Consider the following 17,896-nt stretch of genomic DNA (forward strand, 5'->3'; position numbering starts at 1 on the left):
AAAAATTCAGTAAGAAAGGTGAAAGCCTGTAATATTTGAACCAAGACTGCTCCCTCCCCACTTTTGAAGCTCAGTGAGGTGAATAGTCCATTCCAGATTGCTGCAGCCCAAATCACAATGCTCTCTCTCCTCCAGCTCCCAGTCAGAGGACTTTCTTCACAAGAGAAATGGGACTTCATTTCTTATCCTTATCCCAGCTGCCTGTTGCCCAGACTAAGTCCTGGATGAATTCACTTGAGGGGTGGGCTACCTTCTTCTGCCCAACCCCCACCTGGTGGAACAAAGAATCTATCTTAGGCATGACGTGCTGAGAATACTGCGGCCCCAGTTTCCCTTGCCCCAGCTTGTGAGACAGTGGTACTATGCCAGGAAAGGTGAGCTGAGAGGACCTCAGGCTGCTGCCCCACTCCACTGAGAGCTCAGATCATACAACAGGGGTGATATTCAGAAAGAAGCTTTCCATTGTCCCCACACCCGGTTCCAGAGCTTTTGCTCAGAGATTTTTACCAGAGGGATAGGAAGTCATAAAATAGCTCCTTATCTCTTCCCAAAAGAACTGACTTTATCTGCAACAGAGCATGAAGAATCTTAAGACTAAGGGCACTCTCAAAATGAGTGACTCTTGTGGTGAAAGGAAATTGGGAGAATATTCATGGATCTAATGAATATATAGCCTAGACTGCAGACTGGCGGGTTTGCAGGAGAGAATTGGAGAATAAGACAGCAAGAGGAGCCCTCTGAGAGTCAGAACAAAGATCAAACACTGATCTCAGAAATTATCCCTTTGAAGGAGCCACAATTTGATTAGATTAGTTTACAGAAAAATTTATGCCCCAGGGCACTATTGAAAACAGTAGAGCAATCAGCTGGCAATTGGTGGAAAAAAGCTGGATATGGCCAGGAAAAGAGTGGAAGAAAGCTCTACCAGTACTACTGTGATTCCCAAATGACTGTGTTGATACCCAAAGTTGAACCATCAGAAGCTTAACACTGCGTGTGTGTGGGGGTGGGTAGGTAGACTCCAGCCAGTCACTAAACAAATAAACAAGCAAATACCAATAACGAACCATGGGAGGAGTATCCAGAGTTGCTACAATATATTGTCTAAAATGTCTAGTTATCAGCAAAAATTATGTGACATTCAAAGAAACAGGGAAGTATGACGCATACACTGGGAAAAAAGCAGGTGACAGAAACTGTCTGTGAGAGTGGCCAGATATCAGATCTAATAGAAAAAAATATTTCAAAGTAGTATATATATTTTTTTCTGCAGAACTAAAGGAAAGCATAATTTAAAATGTATAGGAAGGTATGATGACAATGTTATATCCAAAGAGAATATCAATAAGAGATAGAAATTATTTTTAAAAGAACCAAACAGAATTCTGGAGATGAAAATTACAATAAATGAAGTAAAAAATTCACTAGAGGGGCTCAACAGTAAATTTGAACTGGCAGAAAAAGAACTAGCAAACTTGAAGACAGATCAATAGAGATTATGCAAGCTGAACAACAGAGAAAAACAAGATGAAGAAAACGAACAGAGCTCCAGAGAAAAGTAGCACACCATTGTGGACACCAACATTATGTGTAATAAGAGTATCAGAGAGGAGAGAGAGAATGTATTGTTTGGACTGCAACACATAGAAATTTAATATATGTTTAATATATTTGCCAATAAGAGTACACAGGTGGTAAATGTGAGCAAAGCTATAATGGGCTAAGGAAATGACTACAGATGGTAAAGTACTAATTATAACAATGTATTATTGGCTTTGCAACATTAACAGATGTAAAATATAACAATAATAGCACAAAAGAGGGGATACGGGAATAGAGCTATAAAGCAGTAACATTTTTATATATCACTGGAATTAAGCTGGTATGACTCTGAAGTTGATTATGATATGTTAAGATATATGGTAAGCCTTAGAGCAAACACTAAAAACATAACTAAAAAATATGGTAGAGGGCCAGCCCCATGGCCAAGTGGTTGGGTTCGCACGCTCCACTTTGGCAGCCCAGGGTTTCACTGGTTCAGATCCTGGGCGCTGACATGGCACCACTCATCAAGCCATACTGAGGTGGTGTTCCACATAGCACAACCAGAAGGACCTACAACTAGAATATATAACTATGTACTTGGGGGCTTTGGGGAGAAGAAGAAGAAAAAAAGAAGATTGGTAACAGCTGTTAGCTCAGGTACCAATCTTAAAAAATATATATGGTAAAAAGTATTAAAGTATGCTACATTTAAAAATAATCATGTAATGCAAAATAAAGCAGTGAAGGAGGAACAGAGCAACAAAAAGACGTGATAATAGAAAATAAAAAGTAAAATGGCAGAAGTAACCCCAGCTATGTCAACAATGGCATTAAATATGAGTGGGTTAAACAATCCAATCAAAAGGCAGACATTGTAAAACTGGAAAAAAAAAAACATTCAACTATATGTTGTCTACAGGAGACACACTTTAGATTCAAAGACACAAATAGATTGAAAGTAAAAAGATATATCATCCAAATAGCAACCACAAGAAAGCTGGAGTGGCTATACTAATATCAGATACAAGTGACTTTAATACAAAAATTTTTACTGGAGGTAAAGAGGGACATTGTATAATGCTAAAAGGGTCAACCTATCATGAAGATATAGCAATTTATAAACATATATGTACTTAATAATAGATCACCAAAATGTGTGAAGCAAAAACTGACATAAAAGTAGACAATTCAAAAATAATAGCTTGAGACTTCAATACTGCATTTGCAATAATGGGTAGAAAAATTAAACAGAACATCAGAAAGGAAATAGAACACTTGAATCACTCTATGAAACAGCCAGACCTAACAGATATCTATAGAACACTCCATCCAACAAGTACAGTTTACATTCTTTTCAAGTGCACCTGGAACATTTTCCAGGATAGAAGATATGCTATACCATAAAACAAACCTCAATAAATTTAAAGGATAAAAATAATACAAAGTATGTTCTCCAACCATAATGGAGTGAAATTAGGAATCTATAGAAGAAGGAAAAAAATTGGGAAACTCACAAATATGTGAAAATTAACCACCACACTCAAATAACCATGGGGTCAAAGAAGAGATCAAAAGAGAAATCACAACATACCAACACTTGTGGGATCAAGCTAAAGAAGAAAGATCTCAAATCAATAACCTATCCTTCCACCTTACGACACTGCAAAAAGAAGAGCAAATTAAACCTGAAGTAAGCAGAGGAAGGAAATAAAGATTAGAGTGGAAATTAATGAAATGGAACATAAAAAAACAATAGAGAAAATCAGCAAAACCAAAAGCTGGTTCTTTGAAAAGATCAACAAAATTGACAAACCTTTAACTAGGTTGACCAAGAAAAGAAAGAGAGAAGACTTGAATAACTAGAATCAGAAGTGAAAGAGGGGACATTACTACCAACCTTACAGAAATAAAAAGGAATACAATGCAATACTAAGAACAATTGTCTGCCAACAAATTAGAAAATTTAAATTAATTAGAAAAATTCCTAGAAGGACACAAGCTACCAAAACTGACTCAAAAAGAAATAGATAATATGAATAGTCCTATAACAAGTGAAGAGATTGAATTAGCAATTTGAAAACCTACCCATAAATAAAAGCTGAGGTCCAGATGGCTTCACCCTTGAATTCCACCAAACATTTAAAGAGGAATTCCTACCAAATCTTCACAATAAGAGAAGTCAGAGATTAATAAATTCTGAGAGATGGAGCCCATTGCTTTTTATCTTTTATAGCAAAATAAATTCCTTTGTTTAATATGATTTTGGTGGTTTTGTGTGTGGCACCATTTAGGTGACTAAGACATGCTTCTGCTGGTAGAAATGCTGTGAACAGGAAAGGCAATTCTTTTTCTGATATACATATCTATTACCATGAGGAAAAATGTTCTACCTCCTTTATGAAATAAGGGCTCCAATGTAATCAATTTACCACTATGCAGCTAGCTGGTTGCCCCAGGGAATGGTGCCTCATATATGGCTCAGCATTGTCCTCTGCTATGGGAGTTTCAGACACCTGGCAGTGGCAGTAGCCAGATCAGCCTTAGTAATAGGAAGTCTATGTTGTAGAGCCCAGTCATAGTATCAAACTCTATCACCACGACCACATAGTGTATGGGCTTACTGAACAAGCATCAGGATGACTGAAGACACATGGTGACTGATACCTGCAGATAGATTGTCTTATCCAACAGATTATTTTGAGAGAGAAAAAGTATAATTCACACATTCTCTCAACCAAACCAGACAGCCTCTAGGAAGTTTAAGGGTCTGGTTGTCAGAGATAGAGAACTCAGAGATTTGAAGCACAAGAAGGATTTAATGTGACACTGGTGGCTTAATGATGTAGGGCATCATGTGGCAAGGAATGTGCACCCCTTTGGGAGCTAAATGTCAGCCACCTCAGCAGGAGCCAAAGAAGAGAAAAATGATCTCAGAAGTATTTGTGAGTATAGATTTTCTCCAATGGAGTAAAACTCAGTGCAGTTTATTCAAGACTCACAAGATTCTTAAGAAAATTATATCAGCAGAAACATTGTCAGCTTAGAATGAAAAAGATGGAAAGAGTACAAAATGAAACGAGGATGTCAAGGCCCCAAAATTCTTGTGGTGGGAAGCAGCCTGATAAAACTACTTAACTGGGAACACGTGCTACCTTTAATGAAAAAGAAAGGCTGAATCAGAGAACAGAACCAAGAGATCAGAATACAGAGCTGAGAGGCCAGAGAACAGAGCCAAGCACACAGAGGGTGAAACAGAGAGCCACAGAGGATCATTCCTAGGCCTTGAGACCTGATAACAGAAGTCTAGCTGCTTTGGGCTAGTGACTCCTTTTTGTCTTCCATTTTACCCATTTTTGTCTGTAACAATTATCCTGTGCCTGTCCCATCAACACATGTTGGGAATTTTGTGGGCACAGAATTTGTGTCTTTAGTTTCACAGATCTACAAATGAAGAGGAATATCTTCAGAAACTGTACTTAATGGATTATGCCCAGGATCCTCATCCACATCTGGTTTAGATGATGAGATTTTGACTTTTGATCTAATGCTGTAATGGGATGAGATTCTTGGGAAACTTGGGAGAAGGTGAATGTGTTTTGCATTTGAGGAGGACATGAATCTTTGGGGACCAGAAGGCGGACTACAGTAGACAGAATTTTAAGATGGGCTGCCAAATTACCAGCCAATGGTAAATACATACCTTCTTCCAATTATTCAATCAAGCTCTAATCCATGTGTTTCTGTGAAGCCATTTTGCAGATGTAATTAGGGTCTCAAATCAGTTGACTTTAACATAGGAAGATTGTCTTTGTGGGCCTGACCTAATCACATCATATCTTTAAATAAGGGGTCTGGAGTCAGAGACAGAGAGGTCAGATATTAGAAGCATGAGAAAGAGTCAACATACTATTGAAGATGGAGTGAGCCTCGTGGTAAAGAAAGCAAATAGCCTCTATGAGCTGAAAACAGCCAAGCTGACTGCCAGCAAAATAAATGTGGGACCACAGTCCTGCGTTTACAAGGAACCGAATTATGAAAACAACCTAAATGAGCTTAGAAGCAAATTTTTTCCCCAGAGCTTCCAGATGAGATATCTGGCTAACATCTTGATTTCAGCCTTGTGAGACCCTAAGCAGAGGACAAAATCATGCTGTGCCAGACTTCTGACCAACAGAGGTGTGAGCTAATAAATGAGTGTTTTGTTAAGCTGTTAAGTGTGTGGTAATTTGTTGTGCAATAGTAAATGATTATATCATGGGACACAAACATCTGCCTTATCTGTGCCCTTTATAAGTGGTCCATCTACAAACCTATTCCTCAGACTTCCTGATCATTAATTTTCTGATTTAATTCTCTTCAAGTCCCTGACCAATCTTTTAATCATTGTACATGAGCCAGAGTAGATCCATACTTACAGCCATGATGGGTTGTAAACAAAGAGGACAATCATATGAGCCACACAAAATTCTGCCCACTGGTAGTATATCTCTTTCCCATTGTTTGTCTGAATCATTCTTTTATGGCACTATTATAGTGCAGCAGACATCCACTTGCAGCTACTATCAACATACCAAGAAGATACATCCATGACTGGACCATTGTTTTATCCTTCTTTTGTTAACTGGTCATGAGGAACTCCCTGTGAGGCCATATATGTTGGTTGAGAGAGAGACAAGGAAATAGCAGAAGTAGGTATCATGTAATTTACTTGTGCCTTCTTGACTTACTCAGGCCCAGACTTTTAAATCCATTTGCAATTCATGGTGGGAAGCTGGTGCTCACACCAAACTTTATTATTCAACAGAGTAGACAGAAACAAGTTCATAATGGGTGTCTCATTTGTGCAGAAAATTAATATCTCATGGCCAGGTGTTAAGTCTCTCCCAGGGTCTGGTAGCAAGCTAGAAGCAGCTTCTCAAATGGAGACTAGTAGCCAAGAGAAAAGGGCCTGGCTTTGCTCTAAAACTTTATGGGTGTGTATTCTAATTCTACTATTGAGACTTTCTAAAGCTTCATAGACTCTGTCTAGCAGGAATACAATACAGCTGGGACTGTAGGATCACGAGGATGAAGTGTCAGAGAAGATTGCTCTATAGCCTATAAAAGTAGATCTTTTTCTTGCTTTGGGTACCACTCAAAACTAGAAACCATATGGAGTTCAAGCACAAAACCAATATGATATATGTTGTCTCTGACATCCAAGGCCTTGCTTCCCACAGACTAAGTGGAGAAAGATCATCTGCAGGTAGCTCAACTGCTATCCCTCCAAGACAGCCCCTCACCCCTGGCCTCCCACCCTGGCAGGCATACTCTGTTCCTTTATGAGTCTGTGCTCCTGTGGCATACCCAAAGCTCTCCACTGGGTCCCTTTACACACAGATTCCACAGTTGTGTAGTTTTACTTTGCAGACTCTGTCTTCCCAGGGTTGAGAAGTTCCATTCCCTCCAGCCTAGGAGCTCTCCTTGGTGCTGCTGAGTGCATATTTTTTTACTAACGACAGCTCTGTCTGTGAATTGTAGTAGGCCCTATCCAGCCTGTGAGGCCCGTAAGTCCCCGATGTTTTTGGAATTGTAAGTAAACCCTGTTAGACAATTGAAGTTATTCATCCAAGGTTATTTATGTAGACAGGGACTAAACTTGGAGAAAAACTTGGGGTTCCTGGGAATTAGTCATTATTATTTATACTTTCATTAAGTACCTACTATTTGTCAGGTACTGTACTGGGCACTAGGGATACAAGTATGCAATAGACTGGATATGTTTTGAGATGCAAAGAGTCCAATGCAGTGTTTCTCAATGTTTTAAACCACAGCTCGCAGTCAGAAATATATTTTTCATTACAATTGATGGTGCATACGCATACACACATACATAACTGAAACACAAATTTCACCAAACAGTACTCACCTTAGCTACCTGCAATGCAATTTGATATTTTTATTTGACTCTACTTTTTTATTAAAAAATTGCAAATCTTGACCCACTGAATTAATGCCAGACCTATTAATGCATGGAGAGGAGGCATCACTGTGGTTTGACAAATATGGGTCTGTTTAATAATCTGTGATGTGTATCTTATATAGTACATATATCTATCCTTCTAGGCACATATTTCATGTGAAGGTGGGGGTGGGGAGCCTGAAAAGTCTCCTTGTGAGCCAGTGCTTCTTAAGCTTCAATGTGCATAGAAATCATCTGGAGATCTTGTTAAAATGAAGATTCTAACTCAGTAGGTCCAAGGTAGGGCCTGATATTCTGAATTTCTAATTAGGTCTTAGGTGATGCTGATGCAGCTGGTCCATGCACATGTTCACTAATAAGGATCTAAAAACCAAATATGTTGATGGATCCACTGAACCGATAACGTGGGGCCTGACAACAGTTTCCTGGGAGAGAACTCAACCTAGGAAAAAGAGTCTGAAGATTAGATACTAAACTGTGAGGATAGCACAGCCTCTATCATACAGATTTTTTTTTCCTGATCTAACCCACAATATCTGAATTTGGTGAGAAAGATATTTATGTACACAAAAACACACAAACAAAATACACAAAAATGATCATTTTGCTAAAAAAAAGTCTGAATTAATTAGAGTCCCAAGTAGTAGTGGACAGATACAGATAATTGAGTAACTGTAACTCTCAAGTGGGGAGAGGGCTTTATCCACACTTTTATAGGGGTTAAGTATGGGTGGGCATTGGCTCCAGAGAAATTGATAGGGCTTTGGCACCTTAACGCTTCCAGCTCATTAGACAGTATCAGTAACGAGTACAGGAGCTAGGAGAAGGGGCACAGTGCCCAGTGGACATGGCAGTATCCAGGAGAGAGTAGCATCCATCTCTCAGCTGCCTGGGCTTGTTCCTGGGCACATGTGAGAGCTCCCTCAGTCCTGCTCTAAGTGTCTGATTCCATCCACTTACCTGCTACTGCATGGGATTGATGTGGGACCCCCCCCACACACACACACACACAAGTATCTGGTGTGGGCCAGGTCACAACACAACTGACATATTCAGTACCTCATCTGATCCACTAAGCAGTCTCATGAAGAAAGTATTATCTCCATTTCACAGATGACAACACTGACCCTTATAGCAGCGGGTCTGTTATAACTGCTAGGTTGATTCCTCTAGCTATGAGTCCAAGAGATAATGCAAGTTTTACTTCTCATTCTACATTTTGACAACAGGAATTTTAAGTGTCTTCATTGCCCTCATAAGCTCCCTGAAGAGTTTAGTCTCTTATGTATTGTTTTCTGGTTTTAGTCATTTATTTATTATAACCTACATACTCCATATATCTTTTAGGAAAAAGTGGAGATGAGTGAGAAAAGAAAAAGAATCACACGTGGTGGGAGCCACAGGACAGTAGAGGATCCAGGAGAAGGAGTGGCAGTGCCCACTGACACGGTTAGAACGAGGGGAAGGCATGGGGATGCACACTCGTAGAGGAATGGCATGGGGGCACCTAACCATCAGGTGATTGGACTCATTTTTGACCACAGACAAGACATATTTTTGGCTACTATGCAGAAAAAAACCATTGCCTACTTTTTAGTGCACACACTGTCAGAGTTTTCTCTATGCACAAATGCATTATGCCAACTTATTTATATTTTTACAAAAATGGGCTGATGCTGTGTATGCGGTTCTGAAAACTGTTTTTTCTTTATTGTTATTTTACAATGTACCACGAACAACTCTTCCATGCACATGGGTGAAAATCCCTTACTGACAGACAGAGCACTGTAGTTGGATCAAAAGGCTGCTGGTAACAAGAGTGACACCTAAAGCAAAGTATCAGCTTAAGGTTAAAGCACATAGCCTGGCAAATGCCTGCCAGGGAAAGCAGGGTTGGCAATATTCCCATCAGAGAAATCAGAATCAAGGCCACAGGCATTAAAGATAGGGGATATCATGTAAACCCCTTTGGCCCCGACCTCCGCCCCTCACTCCCCTGACACCTCGTTGACCCCTTGGGGCGAATGGATCCTGTACATCTCTTTGCATCCAATGAAAACCACCCATTTTCTTTTTCCTTAGCTCTTCCTGAGCCCTTGACATATCTCCACATTCTCTCATCATCTCCTCACTGCCCAAATGCCTTTCCTGTAGGTCCTCCTGATAGTCCTTGGGGGAGTCGTCCGTCCCCCTGTCGGTTTTCCTTTTCGCTTTCCGGGGCACATAATCTTCAGCCGGGCGCTTTTCGGCAGCCCGCCGCTCGCTCTCTGGCTTTGCCTGGGATTCTCGCTTGCCCTCGCCGCCCTGTGGTTTTCCCTCATCTTCGGACTTGCCCTGCTTGTCCTGCTTTCCCTCATCTTCTGGTTGTGCCTCATCATCTGGCTGTCCCTCATTCTGTAGCTTTCCCTGGTGCCCTGGCTGCCCCTCTACTTCTGGTTTTCCTTCCTCATCTGACTTTTCTTCATCTTCAGGCTCTACTTCATCTTGTGTCTTTCCTTCACTTTCCAGCTTTCCTTCATTTTCATTGCAGAGTTTTTCCATGTTGAGATTTCCTCTCCTTTTCCTGTCCTGGGGGTGAGGGGAATAGGAGACAAGGGAGACTGAGGGCTTGGGGGTGGAATGCAGGTCTGGATAGTACTTGCATCTCGTCCCCTGTCAGGGTTCCCCTGACCAGCCTCGGCCTCCAAGTGTGCCTCCTGCCCACCCCTTTACCCCCATCACTCCTCCCACACACCAGAGCCAACCCTTTCCCTGGCAGGCCCTACCACCTTCCGCACCATCCTTCAGTGTGGCGGCGTGCGTGTCTATTATATGTGTGGTGGTGGGATGCGAGTGGGGCCCTCAAATTCTGCCCAGGCCATGCCCTCCACCCGCCTCCCCCGGGTCCCCGTCCGGGGCCGCTCCCCGCTTTCACTGACCTGCAGGGATTCTGGACAGCTTCCTCCTTTTCTAGCCTAGCAGAGTGCTGGGAACAGACACGAAGACCTGCAGACAGAGAGCAGACAGGGGCAGGGGCTGCACGCTCAGGGCACTGAGGTTTCTTTTCTGAGTCCGAGCCCTCATCATCCAACGTTTCCCTCTCCTATTTCCCCTGCATCCCAGCCGCCATTACCTTTCAGGCCTCGGGCGCCAGACCAGGATGCTTTCCAAACTGCTTGGGTCTCTGTGTCCCCCTCCCCTGCAGGCAACCCGCCCCCACCCCCCACGCTTTTCGCGGAGGTCGCTATTTCCTCATAGGCGCAGAGTGTGAGAGGGGTTATTGGCAGAACGTGTCTACGTTTCACTGTCGCACTGCGGGGGCGCCCCCTCCCCTCCCCATCGCAGGCTCGAAAATAGATGGAGGGCGCAGAGGAGGGGCGTCGAGGAGAAGGCGGCGGGGCCCGCTGCGGGGTCGACCCTCCCTCCCCACTGCCCGCGCCCCGTCCCCCTCCTCACCCATCTCCTGGACCCCTTCGTCGGCCCCTCCCCGCTGCTCCCGGATCCTACTCCCACCCACCTCCAGCCCTGCCCCTGGCTGCCGGCAGCGCCCACCTCCACACTGACCTGCGGGCCCGGGACCGCCTCGGGCTCGCCGAAGCCCGCTCGCCCCTCGCCCGCCGCCCGGGCAGCTCCGGGAGCCGGTTTGCCGCCGGCGACGGGACCGCAGGGCGGCGGGCGGGTGCGCGGGCTGCTGCCCACGTCGGCGCCCGGCCGGTCACGTGAGCGCCGCGTCACCTGGCTCGGCCCCCGCCCCGCCCCCCCACCCCATCCCCGAGGGACCGGCAGCTGTGGACCGTGGCGGGGGCGTGGGGGGGTGCGGGTGGCCAAGAGGGAGTCACCGAGAGAGCAGGAGGGAGGCGACTTCCTTATCGCAGGTACTTTACCTGCTCATCTCAGGTCCTTGCGCAGCATCCCTCTGAGATGCTCATGATCCCTGGGTGTGACAGCTGATCACAGGAAGGGTACCTGACTTGACCAAGAGCGCTCAGCAACTGAGCCCCACAGCCCGCTTTCAGGACCGGCTTGGCCTAACTCCAGGGCCCAGGTGGTGGTGCCCACTAGGAAGCTGCGCTGCCACCTTGAGTGGCGGTGTTCCTGAGCTTCCTCTCTCCTGGGTGATCTCTGTTCACTTCCCTCCAAGCACAGATGATTCCCAGATTTCTTCTCCAGGCTGTTGCCTCCCCGGACCTCAGACCCTCTTTGTCAACTGTCTATTGGACACCACTGCCTGAATGTCCCTCAGGGGCCTCGAAATCTTTATACCCCAAACTACTTTCACCAACTTCGTTCTCGCCTTCTCCATTTACTTCTCTTCACTTTGGAAACTTACACTCCATCAGTTCTGACCTGTTCTCGTCTAGAGAGAATGCCAGGCAGCTAAAAAAAAGAAAGCATTAAAATATTTTTAAAAATGGGCCACAGATGCACAGACCCATCAAAACCCTTGGTTCACAACACTCCTAAGTAACCCATGCTTGTCCCTCTTCTTTCTCTTCCCTTCCCTTTCTTTTTCTCTTTCACATTTCTGAAGCCACCACTCAACCCAAGAACTGGAAAATTGCCAGTATTGTAGTTTCTACAGTGTAGTGCCATATATTTGGTTTTGATGCTATGACTATACTACGTCTTGGTTTGGATCTCTTTAAGTTTGTCCTGATAGAGTTAATTGAACTTCTTGGATACGTGGTGTGGACCTTAAACAAATAGGCAATCAGTTATTTCTCCAGCCAAAATGGATTTACTCAGGATCAGCAAATAATTGCAATTTGAGGTCTGCAACTATGGTAAGCCACATGCAAGTCCCCAACAACAAGGGAGGAGAAACTCTTTTATAGAAAGGAAAAGGATGTTTGGAGGGCTATTGTAAACAGAGTCCCTTGGCAGAGACTGGGAGTCTGGTGTAGCAGCTTTTCATTGGCTAAGTTGTGAGAGTCTCTCATTGGCTGAGCTTCTTGCTGGTGAAGAAAGGAAGCAGTCATCTCCCTATTGGGCTCTGCCATCATTTAGGGCATGAGAGCTCCCCCTTTGGCCTCCTGACTCCATTTTAATGAGTTTTCTCTTTATTAATTTCTACACTTTGCCCTTTTGCTCAAGATCTTTCTCTGAAGGCATCGCTGATCAAGAGTCTGGGTTTTCCAGTTTCAGCAGCATTTTGTCCCTCCATGCCAGGAAGAACCTTAACTGGATGTCATGTCCCACATCAGAGGGAAAGTGCAGAGATTGGAAACCTACTGAGGTCACATTCGGGTAACAAGGAGGAGGAGGAGAGAGAACTCTCAGGCATTTATCTTTTCCAAAGTCCATATGTTATCAAGATCATACATATTGGAGATCATCAGAAGCGTTATGTTATCATCAAAGGTTTGGCAGACAAAATTCCAACAGACTTGCTCTGACATCTTGCATAAGCTTCCTCATCAGATGTTGTCTGCTTCAATCCTGGGAAATCTTTACTTTCAGGTCACCAGATGATGTGCAGTCCCAGTCAGAGTTTGGTGCTTTCTTTAGGTATGTCCTGCGAATTCAAGTCTATCCCCTGGAATTTTGTGGTGCAAGGGTTATTTAACAGTACCTGAATGGGGACTTTTCAACAAGGTTGAAGAGAGTCCTTCTGGAGGTGTCTTTTCTAATAGATGAAATCTCCAGGTTGCAAAATGTGATGCTTAAGCTCTTCGTCTCCCTGGAGCTCACTGTGAAAAGATGCTGTACCAAAACATGATTATTTTTAATAGAAGTAATTAGGCCTTTGCAGTATTGGAGTATATCTCCTTATATGAACTGTGGATCAAAAGATGCATGAGCCAAGTTCATTGAGCATCCTGTGGCTATCTCAAAGGATGAGAGTTTAGAGGTCCAAAAGTGGTGGATCTGAGATTTAAAAGAACCAACAGCAATGACTTTAGCCAAGTTTTTGGGAGGATTTCCAGAAGCTTAGCCAATTGAATCTTAATAATGCTGTTAGTGTGCTCGACTAAGCCAGAAAATCGAGGGTGGTAAGCACACTGAAAGTGTTGTAAAACTGGCCAAACAGTGCAGACTTGTTGAAGTACCTCATCAGTAAAATGGGTTCCTTGATCACTATGAAGCTGGAGAGGAGTTTCCCAGGTAGAGATAATCCTTTCCAAAAGAACTTTAGCCACAGAAGAGACAATAGCCTCTCTGCTAGGGAAGGTTTCAGTTCAGCGAGAAAACATACAGATCATGACTAAAATGTATTTATATCCATGAGACGGGGAAGTTGTATGAAATCCATTTGTCAAACCTTGAATGGTTCCTTAGGCAGTTTAAAATGTCCAGGAGCAGTATGAACAGGCTTCCTTGGATTTTATTTTAAACAAATGGGACAAGTGAGGTAGGAACGTTTTGCAACCTTGTTAATTCCCCACCAATATTGCTTCCTGAATGTCATCATTTTGTGAGTTGACCAATGGTTTAATGCATGTACGGTGATTAGGAGTGGGAATTTTAGAGTCTCCAGTAGGACTGGGTTGTTATTTGGTCCACATCATAGCTTTTTCTTTTTATCAAACCAATAATTGTTGAATTCCCAATCTTGTTTTTGCTTTTCTGAGGCCAATTTTTGGGCTTCTCTAGTCAATTTTTCTAAGTTATTATTTGAAGAAATATTCCTTTGGACCATGACAGAGGTTTAGTTGCTTGTTGGTTCGTTTAATAGTTGCATTCCTTGTGGAAATGTCAGCAAGATGTTTACCTTTAGCTTCCAGGGAGTGAAGTTTAGAATTACCCAGGATCTTAATAATAGCTAAATTAGTAGGTCATCCAATAATTCCTGAACAAAGGGGCCATTTTTAATTTTGTTTCTGCTGGAATTAGGAAAGCCATGTGGCTTCCACAAAATTCCAAAATCGTGAGCAACTTTGAAAGCATACCTACTATCAGATGTTTTCAGTTTTGCCCTTGGCTAAAGTACAAGCCAGTGTAAGATCATATAACTCAGCCTGTTGGGCCAAAGTAGCCATAGGTCAAGGCGCTGCCTCAACAATATCAAAGGGAGTTGCAATAGCATACCTGGCACAGTATTTGCCATTATCACCCTTTAAATAAGAACCATCAGTGAGCCATGAGAAATCAGCATTATCCAAAGGAGTTTCTGGCAGATCATCATGAGGAGTTAGGAGGTGATCTGTCAGTGTTAAGCAGTCACGGGGGACTTCATCGGTAGTGGAGGGGAGAAGAGTAGCAGGGTTAAGGTTATGACGACGTAAAGAGTTATGTGAGGAGCAGTTAACAAAATGATTTTGTAGGAGGTAAGGCAGATGACTGGAAAGTTTTGAGTGTGGTGAGAACTCAGGAGTGTTTCTATTGCATGGGGTACAAAAATGGTTAAAGAGGATCCCACAAAAATTTTCTCAGTGGCTTTAACCAAAAGGGCAGAGGCAGTAATGGCTTTAAGGCTAGAGGGGTATCCCTATGCCGTAGGGTCCAGTTGCTGGCTATAATAGCCTATGGGTCAATAGTTGTCCCTGTGTTTTTGGGTGGGTACCCCAAGGGTATTCCCTTCCTTTTCATATACGAAAAGGTAAACAGGGAACTCGATAATTGGAATGTCCAAGGGAAGATGGGTTCACCAAACACTCCTTTTAGTCTTTAAAGGCTATGTGGTCCTGTTCTTCCCATAAAACTGACTCAAGGTTGTTTTTCTTTAGTAAAACATAAAGAAATTTGGCCATAAGAGAGAAATTTGGAATCCAATTTCAACAATAACCAAGTAGCCCAAGAAAACCTTGCAGTTGGTGCTTAGTTTTGGGTTTAGGGAAACTTAGGAGACCATGAAGCCTATCCAGATCTAGATGTAGCTCCTGTTCTGATAGCAGATGCTATAAATATCGAACCTAGATTTGAGCAAACTGCAATATCTCCTTGGTGACCTTATGTCCCTTTAAGGTTAAAAGCTTTAGCATGTGGTTGTTGTCTTCCTGTGAGGAGGATTGGGAGGGAGAGAAAAGAAGCAAATCGTCCACATGTTGCAAAAAAGTAGAACCTCTAGAGAACTTTATAATATCCAGATTAGCCTTCAGGATTTGAGAAAAGTAAGAAGGGCTCTCAGTAAGACCAGAGGCATTACTGTCTAGGTGAATTGCTTGCTTCCAAAGTGAAGGCAAAAAGGTATTGACTAGCTTCATCAACAGCAATACTAAAGATTGCACTGCATAAATCAACTACAATGAAAAATTAACTTCCTGTGGGAATGGATGTTAGTAGTGTATGAGGGTTAGGAACAACAGGTTGTCGAGGGATAACAATGCTATTTATTACTCAGAATTTCCAGACAAACCTCCATTCTTGGCCCTTCTGTTTTCTTACAGGTAAAATAGGAGTATTACAGGGACTAGTACAAGGGATAATGAGGCCTTGAGCCTTGTAATCTTCTATTATGGGCTTTGTATCTTAAAAGGATTCCTTACATGGTATTGATTAATTCTGGGGAGAAATGCACTGTAAGTTTTAGCAACTTATCACTGTAAGTTTAACTGAACTGGTCTTTGGACAGAGTTACTTTCAATGTCTAGAGCCAACAAAAGAAAAAATAAATAAATATATTTTCCCAGTCTTTGCAGATGAGCTCTGAGTGGAACTTTCTGCTTTTTTTTTTGCTGAGGAAGATTGTCCCTGAGCTAACATCTGTGCCAATCTTCCTCTATTTTGTATGTGGGTCGTTGCCACAGCATGACTTGACAAGTGGTATCAGTCCACACCTGGGATCCAAACCCATGTACATAGGCTGCTGAAGTGGAGTGCCCCAGACTTAACCACTATGCCACGAGGCTGGACCCTCTGTTTAGTATTTCTTATGGAACAGTACTATTATTTAAAAATTCTCTCAGTATTTTTTATCTGGGAATGTCTTAATTAATTCATAATTTTTAAAGAAAAGTTTGCTTGTTAGAATATTGTGGTTGACACGTCATTTTCTGTCCACACACTGAAGATGATATTCCACTGTCTTCTGACCTCCATGATTTCTGATGAGAAGTCAGCTGTAGATTAGTGTTTTTCATCAAATTTGTAAGTTTTGGCTATTATAACTTCAAATGTATTTTCTTACTATTTTCTCTTTCTCTTCTCTTTCTGGGATTCCCATTATGTCTGTGTTGGTATGCTTGATGATGTTCCAGGGTTCTCTGTGTCTCTGTATACTTTTCTTCATTTTTATTGATTTTTTTGTTCCTCTGACTCAAAATATCTATTTATCTATCTTCAAGTTGACTGATCCTTTCTTCAGCTAGCTCAAATCCATCACTGAGATGCTCTAGTGAATTTCACATTCCAGTTATTTTCTATTCAATGGGGAAAATACAGTATTTTCAACAAATGGTGGTGGGAAAACTGAATATCCACATGCAAAAAAATAAAGTTGGACCCTTACCTTACACCATTTACAAAAATTAATTCAAAGTGGATCAAAGAGCTCAACATAAGAACTAAAACTTTGAAAATCTTGCAATAAAAAGATGGGAAAAAGTTCATGTCGTTGGATATAGCAGTGATTTCTTGAATATGACACCCAAAGCATAGGCAACAACAAAAAAAATTAGATAAATTGGTGCTATGGACTGAATGTTTGTGTCCCATCAAAGATTCACATGCTGAAACATGCTAGAAAAAGCCAATATTTCCCTGAAGAGATTGTTAAACTCAATTGTGATGAGGGCTCAGAAAAGAAAGAGGAGTGCCTGAGATAAAGTTTCCATCTTCTTAGAGAATAATACATAAATAATCATGTACTGAATATTAGTAGAAATATGCGTGGTAAAGGCCATTCTGGGAGGTCTCAGATGGAAATGAGGAACATGTTATTGGACAATGGAGAAAAGGCAAACTTTTTTATAAAGTGGCAAATAACTTGGCTGAATTATGTTCATATTTTGGTGTTTTGTGGAGGGTATTTGAGAGCAGAAAAAGTGGATATTTAGCTGAGGAGATTTCTAAGCAAAGTGTTAGGAGAGCAGCTTGGTTCCTCCTGACTGCTTATAGTAAAATGTGAGAAGAGAGAAACAGTTGAAGAAAGAATTGTTAAGTTAAAAGGAACTAGAACTTAAAGATTTGGAAAGTTCTCAGCCTATCCATATGGCAAAAAAATGAGAAAGCAAATTCTAAGGTGTGATGAACAACTGTTGGATAAGGATATTAGTATGAGTGTGAACTACAGATATAATTAGCCACTGTACCAGGAATAGGGCCAGTTTGAACTAAAGAGAATGGAGATTGGATGGAATGAAGGAAGCTTTTGAACTTCTTAGATTTTATAGGACAGAATGATAAAGCTATTCAGCTATGAACTATACTATTCTTCAAGAAAAAGGAAGAATGGCCATGAAGGTGATTCATCAGGGACGCTATCTTAGTTTCAACAAGCCAGATGGCCTCTAACCAAAGCCATGGGGATGA

General features: G+C 42.2%; 1 protein-coding gene across 3 annotated transcripts; it reads right to left on the reverse strand.

The window, feature by feature from the left end:
- Positions 1 to 9,190: 9,190 nt before the first annotated feature.
- On the reverse strand, positions 9,191 to 11,224 carry TCEAL6 (transcription elongation factor A like 6). 3 transcript variants are annotated; one of them, XM_044763305.2, is made up of 3 exons: positions 11,051 to 11,224; positions 10,426 to 10,492; positions 9,191 to 10,075 (listed from the first exon to the last, which is right to left on the reverse strand). In XM_044763305.2, exon 3 carries the CDS (start codon positions 10,046 to 10,048, stop codon positions 9,446 to 9,448), a length of 603 nt encoding a protein of 200 aa, XP_044619240.1. In that variant the 5' UTR covers positions 10,049 to 10,075; positions 10,426 to 10,492; positions 11,051 to 11,224; the 3' UTR covers positions 9,191 to 9,445. The 3 variants fall into 3 exon arrangements, with proteins under 3 accessions (XP_044619240.1, XP_070358785.1, XP_044619241.1); XM_070502684.1 differs by having other exon boundaries at positions 11,039 to 11,195; XM_044763306.2 differs by lacking the exon at positions 11,051 to 11,224 and adding an exon at positions 10,620 to 10,800.
- Between the last annotated feature and the right edge of the window lie 6,672 nt (positions 11,225 to 17,896).

Source organism: Equus asinus, chromosome X (genome assembly GCF_041296235.1).
Source record: "Equus asinus isolate D_3611 breed Donkey chromosome X, EquAss-T2T_v2, whole genome shotgun sequence".
Classification (NCBI taxonomy): domain Eukaryota; kingdom Metazoa; phylum Chordata; class Mammalia; order Perissodactyla; family Equidae; genus Equus; species Equus asinus.

Coding starts and splice junctions, on each gene's coding strand:
- TCEAL6 (XM_044763305.2), bottom strand. CDS start 10,048: ATGGAAAAACTCTGCAATGAAAATGAAGGAAAGCTGGAAAGTGAAGGA.